The sequence below is a fragment of the Hippichthys cyanospilos genome, chromosome 10 (genome assembly GCF_059441005.1).
Source record: "Hippichthys cyanospilos isolate Australia breed blue-spotted pipefish chromosome 10, RoL_Hcya_1.0, whole genome shotgun sequence".
Lineage (NCBI taxonomy): Eukaryota > Metazoa > Chordata > Actinopteri > Syngnathiformes > Syngnathidae > Hippichthys > Hippichthys cyanospilos.
This window is the reverse complement of record NC_142378.1, coordinates 12,911,393-12,935,523: the sequence shown is the minus strand read 5'-3', so window position 1 is coordinate 12,935,523 and position 24,131 is coordinate 12,911,393. Positions and strand designations below refer to the sequence as shown.

Below are 24,131 nucleotides of genomic sequence, written 5' to 3'. Positions count from 1 at the left end.
CCCAGATTTTCCTGGATAATTCCAGCCGGGCAGTTGGCGCCTTGGGTTTAAATTGTTCAAATATGATTTTCAATGCTTTACTTTTCTCCACTGTTCATTGTGGTTGTTCTGATGTAGTCAGCGACTGCCTTGTGTCTTACATTTTTTGCTGAATGTGTTTTTCTGCTTTTTCTTTGGCTGCGTAAGGCTTGCCGTGGATAGCTGACTCATGTAGCTTTAATGTCTGTGATGTTAGCTCTTGAGATGGTGAAACAACTTAGTCCTCAGGCTGTCTTTATTCTCACCTTTTTCCTACCAGGTTTGCAGATTACGCTCTTTCGTCCGTGCAAAATCCAAACCCTCCCTGTGATTGTGGAAGATCCACATCTGATAACTGAACATAACACTGGGAAGAAACCAGGCTTGTGCTCGTTTGTTCTCACTAGAGATGCACCGAATTGACGCTTGGCCCAAACCGAAATCCGAAAACGATAAACACTTGCCTAAAAACAGCACATTTTTTGCACATTGCCTCATGGCAGCCAGTCAGCTTCTGGAATGGACAGTAATTCCACAAGCAGGCATGGGCCACTATCAGATTCTGACAGTGAGCCGTTCTTAAATATCACAGTAACATGGTAATATGCTTATCTTTTTTCCCCATTGATACAAATGTTTTTTATTTTTTGAGAAATATTGAAAATTTTGGATATTAAGAAATGTTTAACATATATTATTGAAAAGTTTGTATTTTTGGTATGTTAAGCAATACACAAAACACACATGTTGTGGATAGCCATTTTTCAAAACACTGCACAACGCTTCCATGAATGTCCACTCAGAAACTTACTTGACTGAGAAAAATATCTTCTAAAATAATGAGGAAATTTCAAAATTTCTTCAAATACGATCACCGGTAACTTTAAAATTATACACAAAGCAAGTTTGTGTGAGCATAAATTTGTGTTTTTGATCAAAAATAAGTACTCACGTTTGCCTTTTTGAAATCACGTTTTGAGAGTGTAGAAAGGGCATGGAGGGCTTGCTAAGCATCATGACTTAATTTTGATTGGGCGACATCATCAAAATTAAGAGTATTTATTGGTTTAGACATACAAATGTGTTATGCCCTCCAGCAAGCTGCTTTGGTCCAAAGACCCCCCCAATATGCTCATGCATGCCAAGAAGGTTAAAAAACAAAAGGCTATTGCCATCTTATTATTTTCAAAGATGTCTCTCTTGACTCAATGCCACCAAGAAACCAATCATATTTTGCTCCGATTTAGCTCCCTCTTTGTTAGAAGAGGGAAATGCGCAAAAAAGAAATGCGCTCATTACCAGCTGTAGACAGTATTAGTGGTTATTGAAACCTTGACTTTTTAACATCGCCGTAAACTTTCACCGCGGTTATTAGCCCATGCCTAGTCACAAGTAGCATCTTGCACAGATCTCAAATAAAACTGCATACTCGGGCTATGAATATTTTGCTAGTTCGGGTGTTTTAAGGCCTGTTTAAAGGGGACTCATTTTAACGTGCTCCAGTGTATTGGTGATAAATGTTGCATTATTTACAAAGGCTACAAGGCTTTAATTTGATTCTTTGACATACCAGCCAATAGAATGGAAGACAGAAGCCTAATTAATAATTTTAAACATGAGATAAGAGATAGATCATCAATTGTAATTAAGTAAAATAATTAAATAAAACTAATTTCACCCTCATCATTCTTCTTGACACACCTCAGCTTTTGTATGTTGATTTAAAGCCGACATTATTTACACTTTGCAGTTACAATTTGCAGTTATTAGCGTTTAGTGATTTGGCAGACTAGATTTGTTTCTGAGTTTGAAATGTCGGACTGCATTTGAATTGACCACATTTGCAGCTAGTGCTAATGCTGGAGATTTGTGCCGTATTATATAATCAAATGATTTTGTCATGAATGGGTGGTTTCTTAGCGTCCCTTAGCAATGATTGGCTATGATCTTGTCAAACTGCATTTGAATGCATCGCATTAGTTAGTGTTAAAGCTTGGAGACTTGTGCCCTCTCATATACCGTAATGGCATTATAATTGATTAGCGGTTTCTTAACGTCCTCAATCAGTGATTGAATATGATTTGGTATCTTTATTTTCAAATTGACCTTCACAATACACTGCTGGCATGGGACATGATGTTTGTCTTTCTTGGTTGCTCTTTTTTTTTTGGCTCGCCTGTAGTCCCAGGAAAAAAAGTGGAAGTTTTTTTGTCATTCCATTGAAATGCTGTATGGTAGTTGCCTACCAAGCAATGCCCCTCTCCTTTTTTGATGTACTCGCGTGAAATTCAGACAGACGCTTGCTGGCAACAGTTTTTGCATCATCACAACATACATTTTTGTATTTATTGTTTCAGTTTTAAATGTCTAAATGGGGGGAAAAGCGATGCATTTTCGGCCAGAAATTTGGTGCATCTCTTCTTACCCTTATGTATTTATTTTTTATATGTCCACATAAATCTTTTTTTCATCTTTTATGGAATTTTCAGATTCGAGTTGTGGTAAGGCCATCCTTACTCAGCCATCTGTAGTCCAATGCCACGTTTGGGAAGAAGAGTCTTAGTTATCTGCCAGGCTTTGTCAAGCATCATCAATTTTATTTGGCAATAAAAATGTTGCGGTGAGAGATACTGGTTACACGTTCCTTAGCTAGCCAAACAAATGCAGCGTGTGTTCTGGTAGAGATGCAGTCATGCAGAGCCACCGTTTGACGTAATGTTGGGCCAGTATGGAATGTGACTGAAAATATCAGCGCTGATTTGTGGTGATACTGAGAGGCTGTCACAAAGGTTGCGTCCATATGCTATGCCACTCATTCGTGAAGCTGTGAAATTGGGTTGCATCCCAACTAGCCTGGAGACAGTATCGCTTTCACTTCTCTCTTTCCATCTCTGTCTGTGCATCGCTTCCCTTCACCTCCTCCCTCCCCCTCTCCGCTTCTCAGCTCATCCCACTGAAGCATTTTTCTCACATCGCTGGGAAAATGAAACAACTAATGTGGCATTATCAGGGTCACATCATCTCAATGCAGCGCCATCTTTCGTCTTCTTCCAGTGAGGCTGAGGCTGTTATTTATTGTTTCAGATGTACATAAAGAAGTGGCATAGAAAATCCCTGTGGTCATGATCTCGTGGGTATGAAGCTTGCCAGTTGTTGATTTTTTTTTTTCCTTTGGAAAAATACATGTAAGCCTCATAAGTTGCTTTGCCTCCCTTTTAGATGATTTGAGATGTTAAAAGATGCACACCTTTGCAAATTCAGTTTTATTTTTAGGTTTGGAGTAGATCAGTTTGTAAATGTAAATGTTATTGTTACAGCTTCATTCAATAATCAGTTTATTGACATTTAATCGATTGTAAAGTTAAACAACTATTAATCAGCCGTTTTTGTTAATCAATGAATCATTTTAAGACAGACTCTTAATTTATTAGTGCCTAAATCTCTGGACTTTCAGTCTCTCACCTGTAAATATTCTCATTTCTGTAGCTATTCATGTAAGCATACTTATCCATGTTCAATCAAAATAAAACATTTGGAAAAAAATGCTTTCAATTTAGGAAAAAACAATTTTCTCATTTCACTTTTTTGATGTTATGGACCATACCAGTAACTGAATCTTAGTTTGTGTTATTGCACTGTAAATGAATAATAATAAAAACAAGGGATGGAAGTTAAAGTTTTTATTTAAAATTTCCAGATCATTGAATAAGTAACACATTTATCATTTATTAACATAATTATTAACATACTAATTGTTGCAAGCCCCCCCTTATTGTTATTGCTCTGCTTTCGTTGTGGTAGTTGTCCTGTTAATTTTAAGTCGGTTTGAATTAGGGTAGTCTAAAATGTAACCTTGTGAGCCTGGCGCCAGCTTTTTTCAGTTTCTTATCCTCATTTGTAATTTACCTAGTGTGACCAATCAGTTTTTAATAAACTTAAGGACCATATCATCTTTACTAGAAACCTCTGCTGACTAAAATCAGCATGAAATGTAATGCCATTTACCGCATGCAGGCTCGGTTGATTGGCAAAAGCCAGAAAATGTTGTAAATGTTCGAGTGGGTTTTCTTTCGGCTGGCCTTTTGAAAGATGCCAGTTAATCTGCTTACTCCTTTAACTGCAAGCGGAGGAGTTGGGCCTCCTCCCAGCCAGAATAAGTCTACTGATCCAGAAGTAAAGCGATGACCACCACAGTTATTCCTTCCTTTAAGTTGGCAACCCCCCTGATCTTCTTTAGCCACCCTCCGAGGGAAGAAAGCTCCTTCTTCTGACAATGGACATTTTTTTGCCATATGTTGGCTTGACATCTTCATCAGGTTCACAGCAGGCTACCTTAGTTAACTTTCACTCCACTGCCTGATGGGATTTTCTCCCTCTGTTTCCCCAATCGGCCCGGGCTCAAAGTCTAGACAGCATCTAGCGCAGGGTTCCTCCAACCCTATGTCCACAATGGCCGCATTGTGGATGCTTACCAGCGGCAGCTTCCTCCTGTTACAACGTTCTGGCTGCTGCTAAAACAATGCTTTTGTACCAAAGAGGCCTAATCCACTACATACTGTGAAATAAGTCTCTCTCACAGATGAGAGAGCAAGCAAGAAAAACGGAGTGAATGAAATCATTGCCAAGGAGGTTAGAGTGCAGCAGTTTAACCCCTGGCCAAGAAAAAGGGAGCAGAGTGGAGAGAAAGGAGGAAAAAGAAAACTCAGGCGCTACATCTCTTCATCTGTGGTGAGCGGATGGAGGAGAGAGGCTGCCGATGGCTTTCAGAGTCTCTCTTCTCACCAGAGGAGCTGGTGTTCACCATATGGGATTTGGCCTCCCTTAACAAACAGGCCCCCTATTCACGCACAACACATATTCAATCGTTTTTGGAATGAGGTGAAAAAAGTGTTGTTTTTTTTTAATGCCTTCAGAGCAATAGATGGCCATAAGGGCTCTAAGTGCGTTTGATTCCCACAGTATAGAGAATTATAAACTAAAGGCTTTCATCTTCATGTGTATTCACACAGGATTTAGAGATAGGTCTTTTTTTGTTTTTGTTTTTAACTGAACCCTAAATTCTGGCCATTGATCCTGCAGACACACTGCGGGTGCCTTTCACATTTATCAGTTTTTCCCAGCACACACAGGACATTTTGATGTAACCTTATATCAGCTTTAGACTTACTTTTAGCTTTTTTTTTTTTTTTTTTGACCAAACAGCTTCAAGTTAAACACTTCACATTCAGTCCTAGTGGGCAGTGTGAGCTTTCTGACACATGGCATCTTGTGCCAACTTATTTTTTCCAGCCAGCAACATTAGGAATGCCATTCTCTGCCAATAGCTCCTTTTTTTGCCTTGCTTGGAAATCCCAAGAAGCGAAATGTATGCCAAGATGAAGATGCCAGCACGTTTCATTTTTAGCCCTACTTGGATGTGCCAATATGCATAGATTTATGAAGACAATTGTCAAAATGGGATAACATAAAAAGGCATATTTTTGCTTCTCCATGCCCATTTAACACATCAAATATAAGTTAATTTATGCTGTTACTATTATAATTTATTTTTTTGATTCAAGAGATGAGGCAGAAATAGTGTCATCTGGAGATACAGTCTATATGTCACGTTTCAACTGGTTTGGTTACGATTCCCTTTAAAATGAAAAAACAAATGGTGCACAGTTCACTCAACTTTGTAACTTCAAGTGATTGCACACAATAAAATCATAATGGGTGTCCCAATCCGACATTGCTATTGGATATCGGTCCAATATCAGCACCAAAGAACAGTATCGAATAATATCACTCTACAAGGACTGTAGTGTAGCATGTGCCCTAGTGACAAATGTCTGGCGACGCAGCTGGTAGTAAAGGAAGTCAGACAATGCTTCAAAATAAAACGGGATGTCAAGTAATGGATGAATCGAACGTCATTTGAAATATTTCATTTTGGAGGTACTCCTGGAAACATGGTTGTTACAAAGATCTAATTCTCAGCTACTTGATCAGGCTCACGGCGACCAGCATTCATGTGAACAAGGATGTGTTCTTTTTTTTCGATTTACGTTCTTCTTTCCGCAAGAGCAAAACAAACATGACGGACAAAGTTGTCAAAAATGTTTGTAAGTCATCACGTTTTATTGATAAAAGATTACTGTAGATGGCCAATGATTAATTTTTTGATGTCAAAAAACTATGCGTCCGAAGGACGCACGTTAATTTGATATTATGTGTCCCCGGCAAAAATTATGCATCTGACATGCAGGGATGCAGGCAAACAAGAGCACTGTGTTACCCATTTTTGGTACGATTGTGCTTGTTTGCGCTAATAAATGTTCATTTATAAAACCATAAAAGCTAAACATCTTTCAGTTTAACATTAGATTTTCAATTGATACTCTAAAAAAAAGTCATGATTTTTTTAATGAGCCAAACAGGATGCAGTGAAAATAAACAAAATGATAATACTTTACAAATGATAAAGTATAATTAATACAAACAAAATATGTAATGGTGTTTGGAAAAAGATGTGAATTAGAATAGAAAGTATAATTTAGGGTCATAGTAATAATTTGAATGTAATAATAATAATAATAATAATAATAATAATAGCAATAGCTCACTGGCCACATCATCGTTACAATATACTTTGTTCTGTATATTTACATTATATATAGTATAATCCCTTGTGTCATCTGAGTGGCAGAGGTTCATCTAACATGTGCACAGTTCGTCTTCCTTCTCACATATTCTTGGCCCTCCTGTACTCTCGTACCCAATACCCTTCACCTATTAACCCTCCTCTCGCCTCGCTCACTTTCCACCTCGACTTTTAAAGACACGTGTCTCAGGAATTGTCAAAGGATTGATTTTGCACCATACCACCTCCCCCTCCTCCAAGTAAATGTGCCATTGCTCAGGGGCTGCTTACACGTTGCCCACATGCTGACTGTTGGAGGTCAGCCATGCTTGAAGGCCCCAGGGATCAATGGACATGCTACCATACAGTAAATAATTTGCCGTAAGCTTGCATGTGGTTGTTTACATGGACACACGTGCGCATGGCAGGGTGCAATGGTCACGTCTCGCTTGTCTCCACGTTTGGTCGCCACTGTATTCTTGGGTGTGAATGTAGGAATCCGCTTCTGTATAGGTGATTTTAATTCAATTCACACCCAACAGGTCTGTTTAGGGTAGTTTTCCCTGGTCACATTAGCTGCCAGCAATGTTGCAGCTCACTGACTTTTTTGAAAAGGTTTGCAGCAGCTCTTAAGGACAGTGGTGGACAACAATCGGCGATTGTAATTGAGTGTTTAATGCAAAACTAAGCTCTTGCTATTTGGCATTATATTAGAACTGTACTTCAAAATGATCACTTTATTAGTGTTGGGGGAAAAATGTCTTTAATAAATGGCTTTAAAAATTGGTCGTCTAAAAATATCTTCCTCACAGCTTGTGCCACTATGTTTGCACCACTGTTTTATTCAACGACCTTTCTTGCAGACGAGCGCACTGTTGAAATGGCTCACGTTCAACTCTGTTAAAAAAACAAAAACAAAAAAAAAACACTCATGCTTAACCTTTGTGCATGACTACAAGACAACAAAACGTGGGGGCTGATTGATCATTGAAGGAAGTAATCAATGGAGTAATCAATTTTAAAAAGATTCCAAAGCGGCAGCCCTACACTTTATGACTTCCAAAAATAAATAATAAAAGAATCTTTTTCTCCTGATGTAGATCAACTGAATATTGCAGCCCTTGTTTATGATCATGTGATCGGATTTGAACAAGTCAAGGGACACGTTTCTTCTTCAAGTTTCACTCCACTGTTAGAGACATAACAGTGATTTCAAATGTTTATTATCTTTTTCATTGGCAGTGTAGATATTGTAAATTGCCACCATACCAACCTGTGACAGTATATGAACTTGCGATTTTAGACAGTAAATTACACATTTTTTTATGTGATTACTTGCAAATTATTCTCATATTCTACAATACCCTTCAACTGAAATATATTCCATATTTATGTGTGCGTGATAAAATATTCTACCTCCTTAATTATAGAGGATCTTTTTATTTATTCAGTCAAGAATTTTGAATATGTGGCACCATGAATTTTGACATCCTGCGGCGCAATCAATTCAGATATGAGTGTGTGGTTTGTGAGGAGGGGAGGATGAATTAACAGTTCCAGGATCTGTCATGGTGACATTTGTGTCCCCGGGCGGAGCAGCAGGGGTCCTTTTCACCCCTGTAACCTTCAACTTCCAGCCTTAACCCCCTTCAGGCCCCCTCTTGCGCCCTCTACACGCCCAGCAAGAGAGTGAGAGAATAATGTGGGGGGAGCAAGGGGTTGGACAGGGGAAAGAGGATAAAAAGACATCTACAGGAGAGAGGAAGGTTAGGAAATGGGAAACAATATAGAAGACTAGAAATTAGGCATACATGTAAGATGGAGGCAATGATGTGGAAAACAATGACTTTTTCTGCTAGTTGACATTTACTTGGATGAGTCATATTCATTTTCATATCAGAGGACTGTAAATTGTTCATAGTTTTGTGTATATTTGTGGCCTAAACTATTAATATAAGCAGTTATCACTAGAATTTATGGCAAATTGCATCACCTTTGAGTGAGTTTCCTCTCTTTAGCAGCATTCCTGATCCTCTCTTCTCGCTATTCTTTTCAAGCTTGGGCGCATGAAATCATCCAATAGGATTATGTAAGGAATTATGGGTTCTGCTGCGTCCTGTCAACCATTTGTTCATTGTATCGCCCCTTCCCTCTGTCTCTATCAAGCAACTATGTAGCCTCTCTACCACGAATTGCGTATTCTTTTATCACCTCTTTGCTGATGCTATCATTTCATATGAGAATGGTAATCTTTTAAAGTCCATAGATTTTATCTTGATAAACTAATCTGATGTGTATTAAGTGAGACTATATTTTTGGCTCACAGCTTGGAAGTTGCCAAGTGTGACTTTGTAGAGCTAAAGTCACATAGTGACCTAGGCGCTGTGGAAGCCATGTTTAGCAGAGATGCCTGTGTTCAAGGATGACCCCTTCCCTTTCAGTCATGTTGGTTTTTGTCAGACAGTGTTGAGGTTTGCTTTAGATGAAGAATTAGATGCATTAGGAAAGATGCATTCTTAATGCATGCATAAATGATGAATACTGCAAGCTGTTGAAAATTACTTAATTTCAGGTGTTTATTATTTGTCATATGTGCTTGTGTGTGTGTGTGTTTTGCTACTGTATTACATTTCAAGTGTGGGTGTCTTCAAATCACTTTTTATGAACATGATTATTTTAAATTTAGAGCTGCAACTCACGATTATTTGAATAATCAAATAATCGGTCGATTATATTTACAATTAACCTGAATGAAAAAAAACAAGTTTTAATTTTCACCCCTCAATGAAAAATAGGACAAATCAGCACAATGACAAGAACATAGAGACTCAGTTACTGGTTTGGTTTATTAAGTCCCATACATGGGCAAAATTGTTCTGTTTTCCCCAAAGGTTATTTTTATTCAACACAAAGATAAATACACACTTACATAGAGAATTACAAAAAAAAAAAAAATGCAGTTATGAGACTGAAATACCACAGGTTTATACAATTTTTAAATTAGAGTATTTCAACGATTAATCATAGTTACTGCTTAAATTGATGGGTTGGTTGTTGGGTTATTGTTGCAGGTCTTTCAAGTTAATATCTTACGATTTTTTTGTGTGTATTTTTTGACGAATTAAATATAACTCTAACTTTAAAAAAAAATCACGTGACAAACAAATAGCCAATTATGTGCGATCAGTGGCCAAGCATTCTTTCACTTCTCCAGCTAATTAGCTCACTATATCTTTGAGCAAAATCCAGATTCACAACTATCATTACTTTGCACTTTTTATACATATAGTAGAACATTTTAAAATGCAAAAACATCCACAAAATATTATACAATAATCATCCAGCAATTCGAAGTGTTTCATTTAGCATGAATTAAACAAATTAAAGATGATATAGATAGAGATGAATGTGATGATAGGATTGTTTTTAAATGTGGATAACTGGCTGTATCATATCGGCTATCTATCTATACTGAAAATTTGCATATTTACAGCTCATACAGCCTCATGTTCTGCTGCTGTGTGTGAGTAAAAGGTGTGTGCGAGTGCGCGCACAGACGCAGCAACCACCCCTTGCCCCCACCCATCTCATTAATATGTATGTGTTCTGAGGCAGCTAGCGAAGACGGTGTGTTTCTCACCCGCTGATTAATGCTGTCTGTCAATTACCTCTAGATCCAACCGTGCTGTGGAGCTTCCCTCAGGACTACACCGACCAGGTTGGAACGCACCTCTCTCTCTCTCTCTCTCTCTCTCTCTCTCTCTCTCTCTCTCTCTCTCTCTCTCTCTCTCTCTTGCTCTCTCAACGATCTCCCTCTCTCTCTCGCTCCCTCTCTGAGTCTGTCTCTCTCTCTTTCTCTCCCTATTCTTTGTCTCCTTGTTTTCTCTCTTTCTCTCTCTCGCTCTGACTTTCTCTCTATTTCTCTCTTTCTCTGACTTTCTATCTCTCGCTCTCTTCTTCTCTGTCCCCTCATTTTCTCTCCTCTCTCTCCTGCTTTCCATTTCTGCATCTCTGGCACTCTCCTCTCTCTGTCTGTCTCTTTCTTGCTCTCCCTCCCTCTCTCGATCTCTCTCTGTTTTGCTCTCCATCTCTCTCCCTCCCTCTCTCTCTCTCACTTTCTCTCGCACACACATTTGCCCCCTGTCTCTTGTTCACTCTCTCTCTTCCGCTCTTTTCTAACCTCTTTTCTAATTCTCTCACTCATTCTACTTTCATGTGGAACTCCCCCATCAATACTTCTCTTCCTCATCATCATCACTGCGTGTGCTTTCTCTCCTCCACTCTCTGTCTGCTCTGTCTCCCCGTCTCATTGCATGTCTTTTCCTAGTAATGAAAAGCAGTGAGCGTCTCTTCAGTAACCGAGGAATCACTAATTATCATGCAACCGTGACAGGAATGCGCACTTTCATTCTTAGCTTCTCGCTGTCATTGTTTTGCTATGTCTGCTACATTTTTCATGACTACAGCATTATTAGGTTAATTCCATTCCCAAAGTAGCTGTTTTGAAGTACATTTTCGGCTGTTTGTTCCCTTAAACTAGCAGGGGTTGTGTTTTGCAATGTTGAAACTCTAAATCTCAACATTCAATTCCACATTATCCGTGTGTCATGTAAATGGGTGAATCTCCGACCGATATGCCAAATCCATGAAACAGAAAAACACCATACTATACTTTAGACAGGCAATCAAAACAGCCAGTATTTTTTACCGTTATTGCCATCAAACGGCTGCTCGTTACCCCTATAAAAATGCACAGTCAAAGTTGGAGCTTTTTTTTTTTTCACTCACGCTTCATTATTTTATTTATTTGCACATAAGCAGCATAATAATTTGAATAACTTAACTAATATTATGGAAAGAGATTGTGGAGTCAAATCAGAAACACCCAATAGGGTTTATAAAGACAATAAATCTCATATTAGACATTTGCAGATAGACAAAACATAAATAAACATGCATTGAGGGTATATTTTTGGTTTTCACTATGAAAAAACTAAATTGAAACGTCAATTTGACCAAAATGGTCAAGACATCTTAGGAGGTTTTATCTCTGTATCATGCACAAGACACTGTCAAAGAATGGGGTTATGATCTTTTCCAGTGGTTCCAGTGTTGAAGCCATATTTGTGCTCTCTGCTGCATGCTTAATGTGAAAGAATTAGTCAAAAGATTAAAAAATGTAGTTCAGCAGCTGAAGAAGTTTTGCAAAATCTTTTTCTATGATTTTGCTAAAAGGAAACTGATTACAAAGCAAATGATGGTGAGCTAAATCTTAAGCACCTTGTCACTGAAAGAAGGGAAATAATGGACCTTTAAAAAAAAAAAAAAAGTCCGGGGACACAGAACTGAAAAAACAAAACATATAAAGCGTCTACATTTTAAGTATCTCAAACACCATGTACTACCCATCCCAACAGAATTAGGAAGAAGTTAAACTCAGCTCAAGCTAAGCCCCAAGGAGACCTCCTCAACTTCTCTTGCTGGCTTTTGGCCCACCATGGTTACGTGGTCAAACCTGACTTAGAATGGGCCAGACATTAGGTGTTTAGCTTAATTTAGACATATTAGTCAAACTGCAATGGGGGAAACGCATATCCTGCAAGCCATAACTCATTAATGCGACACTGCTACTTTATATTCATAACTTTTTTGTTTTACAGAACTTTAAGAAGCATTTTTGGCAGTGCCATTTCAAATGAAATTTCAAGTGCATCTTTGTGCAAAAGTTTGAATGCAAGTTTGAAACACGAAGCTTGTGCCTGAATGACAGCAAAATATGGGTTGTCATATATACCCCGACTTAACGATTTGCTCCTCTTGACTTGGATCCAAGTGGAATGTCAATTAAAGGTATAATTAAGTATTTTCATGTTGCTGTAGACACAAATATTGGAGCAACATTTACATAGGACTTTTCAAAAAGGGCTTATATACCTTTTAGGTGTGCTGGGTTAAATCAGCTTATTCCCAATAGAAAAGCAGTTGAAATCAAGAAAGACAAAAAAAAAAAAAACAACACAGCACGATTGTTGGGATCTTGACATGTGTCCAGACCTCATCCCCTTTTTCATCATGTCTCTTTTACTTAGCCCCCACCCACCGCAACCTTACTTTTCTTTCATTCTGTTGTTGACCAGATCGTTTGTGTGGATAAGATGGCCCTTAAGATGGCTAGTTAGCGTGCTGTGTACAGAGGGATTGGCCCTTTCCCCTGTATACATAAAGGCTGTATTCACTGGCCTCATTACCAGGATTAAGGCTCTTTTCCTCCTTTGTGGGGCCGGAGGCTGGAGTCCTCTGTCGCCAGACTCTGTCTCTTTCTGTGGCCCGTGCTGGCCAGCATATGGCAGCAGCAGCCAACAGTCTCCACAGAGCGGCTCAGAGCTCAGAGCAAGGCCTCCTTTTGTTTTGGCCGTTATTGTTGCTCAGCGTAATGACATTTGTAGGCCGTAGGATCGGGGTGGAGGGGTTAGTCTACCCCAGGGGAGAGGGAAGAGATGGAGACAGAGATGGAGAGCCATGGAAGGAGGGGGCGAGGCAAAGACATGCAGACAGACAGGAGTGTGGATTATGGAAATATGAATTGATTTTTTTTTCTGTTCTGTAGTAGAATAGAAAGCTCAAAGGAGAACAGACTGCAGGCTGGCTGGCACTCTTGGGTGTGCTGGGGAAACCTGACGTGAGAGGCACTTGCTCTCTTTCTCTAGCCTGCTGCCCTTTTTCCTTTTACTTCCTACTCTCTTATTCCTTCCTAGCTCCTAAGTGTCTTGATGTCCTGGTCATCTGCAGATGCTACTATGGTTATAGGGAGGGAAAGGGAGAAGTGAAATGGTGAAAGAAAGAAAGGTGTCTCAAAATATTTTTTAATCTGAATCGCATGAGTTTTTCTTTTTTTTTTTTTCCCTGATGAAACAGACAGATGGAAATCCATCCATTCCTTCCCATATGTCATCCCAAAGTTGGGGGGGAATATGCTGACGGAACATGTACTTGCAGTCAAAGAAGCTCACGTACAGGAAAGTTAATTATAGCTTAAGAGTGCGTGTTGTGACTTTTTCCAGTTAACCCACTTATCAGTTCAGAAATTACTCAGGAATTAAACATTTACATTTCTACAACAATCTGATTGGCAATTTATTATTATTTTTTTTTCAATTAAGTTTTACCCTGACAAGGTTAGCGATCAATATCATCTTTATCAGCGCAGACTGCACGGCATCTTTTGATAGGTCATCATAACTCTGTAAGAACCTTCAGTGGCAGACACTCAGCGGTTGAAAGTGCAGTGGTCTGCAATACTATGGTGAAAAACTAAATATGCACATTACAGGTAATACTGACTCCTGGGTGAGAATACTATATTGCGTGTTGGTGGGTGAGTCAATGTAGCGATACACTGGCTTGATGTAGCATAGTGTTATATGCTGCCTGTAGCAAGGATAAAAAAAAAAAAAATCTCTCATTTGCAGTGTCTTTTGTTGTTTTTTATTAAACAATAACAGTATGGTATTGATGGTTTTTACTATCGATGTTATTACGCTAATTAATGGTTACTCCATCGATGATCTCTTTTTTTTTTACTCTTGTGAGTCTGAAATCCATCCATCCAGTTTCTAGAGCTGCTTATCTTCGCTAGGGTTGCAGGCCTACTGGTGCCTATCCCAGCTGACTATGGGCAGTAGGCGGGGAACACACTGAATTGGTTGCCAGCCAATCACAGGGCACAGAGGGATGAACAACCATTCACGCATCCAATCACACCTAAAGGCAATTTTATATGTCCAATACAACTGCTATGCATGATTTTGGAGTGTGGGAGGAAGTCTGAGTGCTCGCTTGATTCTCATTTTTGAGTCCATGTTTTTATATAAGCCATAAAGTTCAAAATTTACTTTACAATTGGCAAAACACTTTTTTCGATCCATATATGCAGTAGGCACCTTTTGCAATTGTTCATTGGGTTTTTATGTACTAACAGACAACCATTAACAGAGTAAATGCAGCGTTTGATTACCTTAATATAGCAATTTGGGGGTTGTCTTCCTGTTTAAAGACAACACGTGATTTGGTGATCTCACCTTATTTTACAATTGATCTTATTCCAAAGAAAGCTCTGCTACGAACTGTCTGACCTCTTTGTTGATAGATGAGTTGTTTTCTGAAAAAGTGTTGAACTCAGTTCTTTCCTGGCCTAAACTGAGGTAGTCTGTCCCATTCGGATCATGCAATTGTGTGCATGTGCTGCAACCTGTAACATGTTTTATAATGATTTTATTTTTCATGAATCTAAATCACATAAAGAAACAATCCATGAATTACATTACGTTTAAATAAAAATAAAGAAATGCATCATGTAAATATAACCCTGTTAATTGGTAATTGTTGTTATATACTTCTTGCAGTCTATTCCCTTCTCATTTAGAAATCTGCTGTTGCTCAGTGATGGCAATTAAAGGGCCAAAGTGCCCCACTTGGAGACGGTTGTGTGTGTGTTCACCTTGACAAGCTTAAAAGGACTATAACAATTTTTGAATTAAAACATTTTTGTATTATTCTGACAGAACATGAGAGGGAAGGTGTGGTTTTGATCACGTAAAATGGGTTCTAGGTTCACAAACTTGATCCATTACAAGGTTCTTCGTGAACTAAAGCAGTTTTGACCGTATTAAAACGGAATGGAAATATCAATTGGAGCTACAGAACCAATTTAAGTTCACCTCGTTTTTATGGGTTTGTTTAAAAAGAAATGTAGACATAAATGGACCCTTTATTGTTGCTTTGTTCTTAAGAACGGTACAGAGCCAATGCACCGCACGCTGCCATCGAAATGTGGAGTGGGAGCTTCCTGCCGAGCCACCAGAGCCTTCACCGCAACTCTGGCGCTGGGGAGTTGCAGACAGCGGGGCGGCTGCTTCCCCAACAGATGGTATTATTCGCCAAACCAAACTGCGTAACAAGATCAGAAACATGAACACTATTCTCTTGTTTAGCTAATATTTCAATTTTTCCCCTCCAAAAGTAAGCAATTAGGATTTCTGTTAGCGCTATCACTTGCACCTTTCTCGTTCTTTGGAGCCAACAAAGATACAGTGCTTGAAATGTGCATTGCACAGCTTGAACATTATTCACTTTGTGTGAGAGAAAACCCAACTGAGATTTCTGCATGGATTCTATGAGTTTTCGTTGAGTGGAGGATAGTTTGTAAACTGGACTTGTTTGTGAACATGGTTGTGTCACAAAATGAGGTTCCATTATACACAATCATCTGGACATTGGGGCTTTGAGATTGATGATTTTGTGTTGGTCTTTGTATAATTGATATATTTGGGATTTTTTATTTATTTATGTATTTTTTGATAGTACAAAAAACACATTTTGGACATAATGCCTAAAGGTAGCGCTCGGCAATTTTGCCCAAAAATAAAATCTCATATTATTTTAGATAAAATAAAAAAATTCTATTTATTTCATGTTCATAAAAAGTTATTTGTTTTTTAAGCAAAATGACAGAGACATTTCAAAACAAGCGTTGCTTTTATTTTAGCTAGCATTTAACATGCATAACTCCCTCTTAAAATTAAAGTATGTGTGCCTTGCATGAAATCTGTCAATAAGTGTAGTGTTGTATAAGATTTTGTGAGTGATAAAGTGCAAACTTAAAACTTTGTTTTCAACTCTTCCTTAGGATACAAAGAAAACTATTTGGATGAGGCACTGCCAATTTTGTTGTATACTAGCTATACGATGACAGAAGCATTCTGTTGTATTCAGCAAGAAAGACCAGCCTGTCCACTGCCTCTGGCTTAAGGCATGTCCTGCTGCCCTAGTCTTTTTCACTGTATATGTATATGGGTGCTTGATCTGGCGATGTGCAACGCGACTACTTCAGTGATCATTCTCCGTCTTGCCCCGATATTATCATACGTGAACTGACTTCTCCATACTAGTCCTCTTTTTTTGCATAGGTTTGTTGTAACCCCCGCAAAGCTTGACATTTACATACTCAATCTGGTGTCTGTTTTAGTTGCTGAAATAAGTTTGTTGTGCTGATGCCTTTCCTTGTTACGGACTTTGAACAAACGTTGCAGGGGGGGAAAAAAAATCCAACAAAAAATTGATATATTTTTTAAAAAGACCTAAATGTTCCAATATAGCATTCCAATATAGCATTCAAGTTTTCAAAATTAATTATGCTTCTGATCTGTAATTTCTATTTTGTTATTGTAAAACTGCTCTACGCACACTGCTTATAGTAATATCTGCTGCCATCAAATATCTCAACCATCGCCCCAATACCGATACTTTCTAAGGGTACTCACCCATCCCTATGTGATACTCCTCCCTCCACCTTCTACCGCATTAGGAGTGATTAATCAACGAATCTCTGTCAGTTAAGCTTGCTTTCTACTCCTATACTGAGCATGGCTCTTCACATGGATGTGGTGTTAAGCAAAATGCTAGACACACACAACCAACTCCAGACTTGTCCACGCCAGAAATACATTTGTGAAGTTTGCAGACACAGAGCTCGTGTTGCTGTTCATGGAGCTAATCTTGTTCTTGAGGAGGCACAGAACTACTGTAGTCCCTCCCTCAATCCCTCCTCAGAATCGGTAGGGATCGTTCAAATGTGCTCGTTTGGTTCACTTCTCATAAGCTTCTTCGCGGCGTAATCCAAAACTCTGAGGAACCTGGTGACTTTCCTTTCAATTGTTATTCAAGTTTATTTGCATAGCCCTGCCTGAATCACCGAAGTCTCGAAGGGCTTCACAGGTGAAAAATAAGTCATACAGAACGTCATAAATACACAACAGCAACCCCCTGAAAAAAGATCCCACAATTGTTCTATTAGATTGATGGATCAATCACCTCTTGTGAATATTAGAGATGAGTACTGAGGTCTGTATTTTTTAGTTGTTACTACAGAACAATGCTTCACATAAAAACAAACAGTACTGGAACTGAAATCACAAGACTTCACATAAATCTGAACAGCCTGATCAGATTAGATGAAGTATCGAAGTAAGACTCTCAATGAACTACAAGAATAATAGGTCAAAAGGCAAATTTGTTGTAATTTCCTTGTTTGTCTTTTTAGAATTTTTTTTTAAAAAAGCATCTGGATCTGAAGTTTCAGTAGGCTGATGTTAATGCAATTGTCAATGCAATGCTCCACAGGGAGTTTCTGTGGACTCATTGTGTTTGACAGCCAAGGGATGCTTGACAACAGGGAAAACGATGACACTTAAGAATATACGACACCTCTGACAGACCATTTTCACAAGGACAAAGCCGACTTTCAAAACCGCATTCTAAAAAAGGGGGGGGGGGGGGGGCAAGGAGTGCTGTTTCTGTCATGCTTGAGGACAAGCAGAAATATTGCAAAATAGCGTTATGGCTGATTTTATTATTTCTTTGACCTTTCGCAATGCTATAACAAGTAAACAAAGATGAAATGTGAAATGGAAAGGAGAGTTTTAAACCTTTTTGTCAAGCATAAACAGAGATGTGTATCTGCATGTATTTGTGTACTTGTAGATGTATGATGTCAGTGTGTCACAGAGTTTTGTCTTTCCCCTTCACTGCACCCTGACAGCAGTGTCAAACAAGGCCTCATATGATCTGTGTATGCCTTTGAGAATATATGTGCGTATGTGTCTGGGTTGATAGTGTTTTTATTCTTCTTTCTAACCCTTATCACCCCTAAATCCCTTGGGTGTTCCAGGGTCTTGACTAATGGACAGTCTTGCCCCACTACCTTGGCCTTTGGCTTTGGCACTGAGCTGGATTCCTAACTAGGACCCTTTGTTGCTCATGGGTCCTGATTTTACTGACCTCTGGGCTTGCTTCTTGGGAGATGAACCATGGTAGGGCGTATAGAAGGTAGCAGGCATATGCTTTTACTGTAAATTGTGCTTTCCATATCGTTTGCAGTGTCTAATGACTGGAAAGGCGAAAAATTGTTGAAATTTCTCAATCCAGTTTGAAGCAGTTGAACTGGTAAAGTGAACAGTAGTGATTACAGTTCCAGATGAAGCCATTAAAGCTGACGGGATATTACGAAAAAATACACCACATGTTAGTTGCTTTTTTTTTTTTTTTTGCCCCCAATTTCAACCCTAGTGTTGACCACCATGTTCCTTATGGACAAAGAAACGCCTATGAGTATGATTATTTTCTGTTAATTGTAAAGTTGCATCCTGCATTCTTGCATCCAACTTGCAAAACAATTTTCTCAACACTTGAAGGGTGGGCTCTGGAGCTATGGGGCATGTGTGTGTCTGATGCCATGTGATTGACTGAGGCAAGCCCACATTATGGTTGATACAGTCGAGCTAAGCCCAGTGGGAGCTAAAAGCTTAAAGAAGCAAATTCTCTCCTGGCCACTTGGTGCGAGTCTTTATGCACACACATATGCCTGCTTTCTTTCCATTTTCCCTCCTTTTCTGGCACTTCATTAATGAAGCCCATGCTTGTATGTTTGGGCATATGCAGTGCTCTTGGCCCAATACTTCCAAGTATATGTGAATGTGTATTCACGCGAGTGTGTTAGGGAGTGAGACATCTCCCCCTATCATTTGCTAATATATTCAGAAAAAGATCTCGGCAGAGGCATAATATTGCTGTGCTCCTCTGTCTGAGCCCATCTGTGATGCGTACAAAGGATATCAGCAGGACAGCGTATTAGCACTGAAATAATGCGCTCTGTTGTTGTTGTTGATGCTGTATATTTATTCTCTAAGCTGCTTGCCCCCTCACCCCACAACATAAATACATACATTAGGGAAGAGCTTGAAATTAAGTGAGTGCAATGCAATGGGTGCCATTTCTGATCATCCAGTGGAAATGTCTTATATGAGTAACTTAGTCCATTTTTGCATGGGCTCTGGCGGTTAAGATGATGTTGGGAGTAGTAATTAATTCTCACAATACAGATAACATTTATTCTGGATTCATTAATACGGTTTAATAATGCATTATTAAAAAAGGTGGACAAAATCAATTAAAGCCCTGTGAGGATTTGCAGCAGGTTTCAGTCAGTGTTTTGTGTACATAACAGCACTGTAATGCGATTGAGCACTAGGTTATATGGCTGCCACTACGATTTATTCGATAGGTGATTAATCAATGATTTTTTTTCAGTCGACTGATTTTATTTGTTTACTTCTGCTTTAAATTAGCTTAGTATCTGAGACAAATTCCAAATAACCTGATGAGCCCTTTATTATAATTATTATTTTTATAAGACAATAAATTATTATTGATCATAATAAAGTAGTAATTACAAAAATTATATAATTAGTAATAAATCATTAAAACATTCTTTTTTAAAAAGACAATATAGTATATTTAAATTCACACACATAACTTAATAACTTGCGTATTTTTATTCATTATACAAAATCAGTAAATTAAAATCATTAAAATAAAATCACAATCTTCTTTACAAAGTGCAAATGGTACTTATTAGCTTGCCTAATTACTTTGAATAATCACATATCGTGAATTTGTACTGTAGAAAATTCACAGCTTTTGAGTAAAACAAACAAGAATCTATTTGTACCAGTCCAAGAGTTTAATCAAGTTTAAGTACAATTAAATGTATACAATCATTTGCCCTTTGTCTTACTGGAGTCACCGACTAGCTTCCAGCTAGTTTATTAGAGTTGTTCAGTATTCTACTGTGTTGCTATGATTGATGATTCCGTGAGTAACATAACATTGCAGTCTATGAGTTCCCTGTGTTGAGAAACCTGAAGTCGGAACTCATAAATCTCGTTCGACAATGACTGCATGTTAGCGAGGAAAATGCAGGGCAAAGAGAACCAGTGCAGTGCTAGCTCTAGCCTAGCCCTCAGCAGTCCGCAATTTCGCGCCTTTGTTTACAGTCTCTACGTTGTCTGCGAGCCCTTCCGGTCAGCCAGGTAGACTATGAAGCGTTGGGTGTTTACTGAAGCTCAGTGATGAAGTGAAGATCACTGATAAAATGGTTATAATTTTGCATTGCAATGTCCAAAAGATAGATAGATAGATAGATAGATAAGTTATCTATCTATCTATCTATCTATCTATCTATCTATCTATCTATCTATCTATCTATCTATCTATCTATCTATCTATCTATCTATCTATCTATCTATCTATCTATCTATCTATCTATCTATCTATCTATCTATCTATCTGTTCTCAATGATTAAATCAACAAAACTCAGTTACAGCAGTTGGGTCATCTATCTATCATCTATCATCAGCTATCTTGCTGAATCAATTGTAAAGCTATCTTATGTGTGTTTGGGCTTGTGCTGTGGTCACTCAGTCAAAGGACTACTGTAAGTAAGCTATTTCTAACAGTAATTAGCGTGCATTCTTAAATACTTCACGGCCCATACTTTCAGCTCACTATTAGAGCTCTGTTCTCCCAACCCGAAGACATGGCCGTGGAAATTTAGTCTCGGGGAAAATAGGTTTGGGTACCCATGGGCTAGACTGCACCAAATATTATATAAATACAAGTCAAAGAGAGAACACACAAGTTATTGAACCATGGATGTTGTGGGAACCAGTACAGCAGTAGAACAAGTCACCTGAGTGAAAAACTATTTCTAATATTACCTTGGGACAAATAACTGAAATCATTGAAACATGTCATGTTTTCACTCACTTGCTTATCAGGTGTGCAGTTTCGCATACGGTACTCCACTCTCTCTCATGATGAATACAAGCTTTGTTTGTGTCTGTCGACCTCATCATGTAATTCAAAATGGTAACCAGCTCAAGTACAAAATATGACAACTTTTATTGCATGTTATTTCTTTAGCCTCTGGCTCTGAGGAAAGTGCACACCTCAAGTGTACATGTCAGTTATGTGAGTGTGGAGATGTGAGACTGAAGTGTGTGATCCCTGTGATGTTGACGTGAATGATATGTGACTTAGCCTCTCAGTTACTAAAAATGCAAGTTTTTGCCTATAATTTGAATACAAATGAGAAGAACCCAGGCAGCTTTTTGAAATTACAAAAAAAAATATTGTCAGTTGTTACGTTCTAATGTATCGTCCTCTTCCAGTTAGTGTCTTTGTTTATCAAGGGATATTTGACTTATTTCACTATTATTATTATATTTAGCTAGAAATAATTTGAAAACACATTTTGCCACTTCTGGTCACCTGAAAAATTACATCACATGTACTGAAGGCCCAGGTAGCAACCAACCAACTCTACTTATGAACGTCGTATGACCAAACCCAGACAAGAGGTGAACCATAATTACTACTTGTGCGTTGAGCACGTGTCATTCATTTTCATCTCTCAGCATGTGGTTAGATTAGTTTTACAGTGATTAATTTTACATGAAAAACGTGTTAACATTAATTGTACATAAAATAATTTCTTTCCCTTAAATGTGGAGCTGCAGGTCATTAGAAATACTTCTGCAAAAGTAGCAAGAAAAAAGACCTTATGGATTAATCATTTTATTGCTTTAATTTAAAGGACCATTTTTTTTTGTAAGTTATTTTGGGTGATAAAATAAGTCCGCTGTTGTTAAAGGTCCATCATTCTTTATTTGAAATCGAATGTGCTGCCTTAGGACTCCCCGTAGGACACGGATGTACACGTACTGTATACATGACAAGAGTTAGGAAAGTGTTTTGAAGAGGCCAGGAGATCAATCTATCACCTTCAACGTCTCCTGAATAAGGAGTTGGCCACGTGGGATGCTGTTAACCAAAACAACTTTAGTCACTGCAGACTCGCTGCACCAGAGGGGTCACTGATGGAGGGATTTCATCAATTCGAGGAAGCCAAAATGCCCTCTTCCTCGTTTTCCCTCCCAGAGCAGCTTGGTCGGAATGAGCGAGAATGTGAAAATGTAACACCCCCGCCTCGTGTCAATTTGAAAGTGCACCACATCGGCTCATGCTCGTGCACCCCTCCATCTTTCTTCCATCTCCCCCTACACCTTCCTCCCCCCAGCTCAAGCAGCTCTGTTGCTTTGGTCCAGCTCTGAAGGCCGTTCTTATTACCGGCACATAGTGCAGGTCAGAATGGCAAGCCGGCAGCATAATATTAAAGCCTAATGAAAGGAATCTCTGCAGGGTCTGTGGTCTGCAGCCGCCGGTGGAGGCTGTGCCTTTCTGTCCATTGTTCTTCTTCTCCTCCGCTTTTATTCTGCATCCTATCCAATATTCACTTTTTATGCCTATCGCTTTATGGCTTTTTTTTGTTGGGTCTTGCACATTTAAAATTCAAACTTTTTATTTAATCCTTATTAAGGCTTATTGAAAATGTATATAACCATGAGTGCATGAGTTTTAATCTTCAGACTGATATCCAGGATCACTATCAGATGCAACACCCCTTTTTTACGATTCCTCTAGTGTCATTCACAGAAACCTGAGGAAAGGTGGAGTTTTCCCTCCAAATCTCCTATCTCACCATGGGTTGAACATCGGCTAAATAGCTGCTGTTTTGATCTCATCAGGTTTTGTTCAAGGTTGCAATTTTTCCTTGGATGTTCTTTAAGCAGATATCCCATTGTGGGACAAATGTTAGTGAGTATCAGCAAAGATTGCGGCTCTTTTGATCACGTCAGAGCCCAAACATTCACCGTATACAGTATTTTCCAGACATTTGCCATTTGGTTGCTAGAAGTTCGCCTGTATTGCTCTCGTCACAAGGACAATTTCCTTCCTTCTGCTGAAGGTTTGGCCAACGTTTTTGAATTTTTCCAAGTTTGGACAAACCTTGAGATCAACTGATGCTCACCAACATTTGTCCCTTTGTGGGGAACGTGCTTAAAAAGAAGTACAAATGCGAATTGAACGAATCCTGACAAATTCTGCATATGTATGTACGTTCTCTTCTTTCATCAGCACTCAAATATAAATATAAAATATTTGTATGTCAGTGGGTTTAAGGATTATGTTTTACTCTATCAAAGATAACGTTTGTTCTTTTCTCATTGTAAATCAGGCCTGTCACAATTGAAAATTGTGCTCCTAAAATTCAATCTCTGACACAGTTCAGTATTTTAAAACTTTTACAAGTTATAAGTAGCTTCAATCCTTCCGATACTTTTGTTTATCCATTCATTTAAATTCTTTCCTCACTTTTTTGCATTTACCGAAAACTGGGTGTGTACCTACCAGATATACTGTACAGTATACATGGTATTCAGTTGGATACCAGGAACAGTATTTTTGCTTTATTTATTTTTTCTGAATCTTTTTAATTTTTTTTCATTTTAATTTTTTTTCCCACTATTGTTTAGAAATAAATTGAGGAAACTGAGAATTTTAAATTCTTTTTAGGTACCGTAATTCTAAACAAACATACTGTACTTGTTTGACACATTTTTATCTGGGTATACATTTTTGTCTTAATGCACGTCACAAGTGTGAATGTCATATTTTTGACTGTGTTTCTCATCTTTCTTTTCCCAATGTGGTTTTACTGTGCCAGGCTTCCCCATCAAGATTTCATGCCATCAT

The 24,131-nt window shown here is 38.5% G+C and overlaps 1 protein-coding gene across 2 annotated transcripts in view; it reads left to right on the top strand.

Moving 5' to 3' along the window:
- The window catches only part of dennd1b (DENN/MADD domain containing 1B), a 127,984-nt gene that overhangs the window by 14,769 nt on the left and 89,084 nt on the right, over window positions 1–24,131 (top strand). For both annotated transcript variants that reach the window (XM_088426282.1, XM_088426281.1), the window contains exon 3: window positions 10,315–10,358. In XM_088426282.1, coding sequence (XP_088282408.1) covers window positions 10,315–10,358 — 44 coding nt within the window. The remainder of the gene's footprint in view (window positions 1–10,314; window positions 10,359–24,131) is intronic.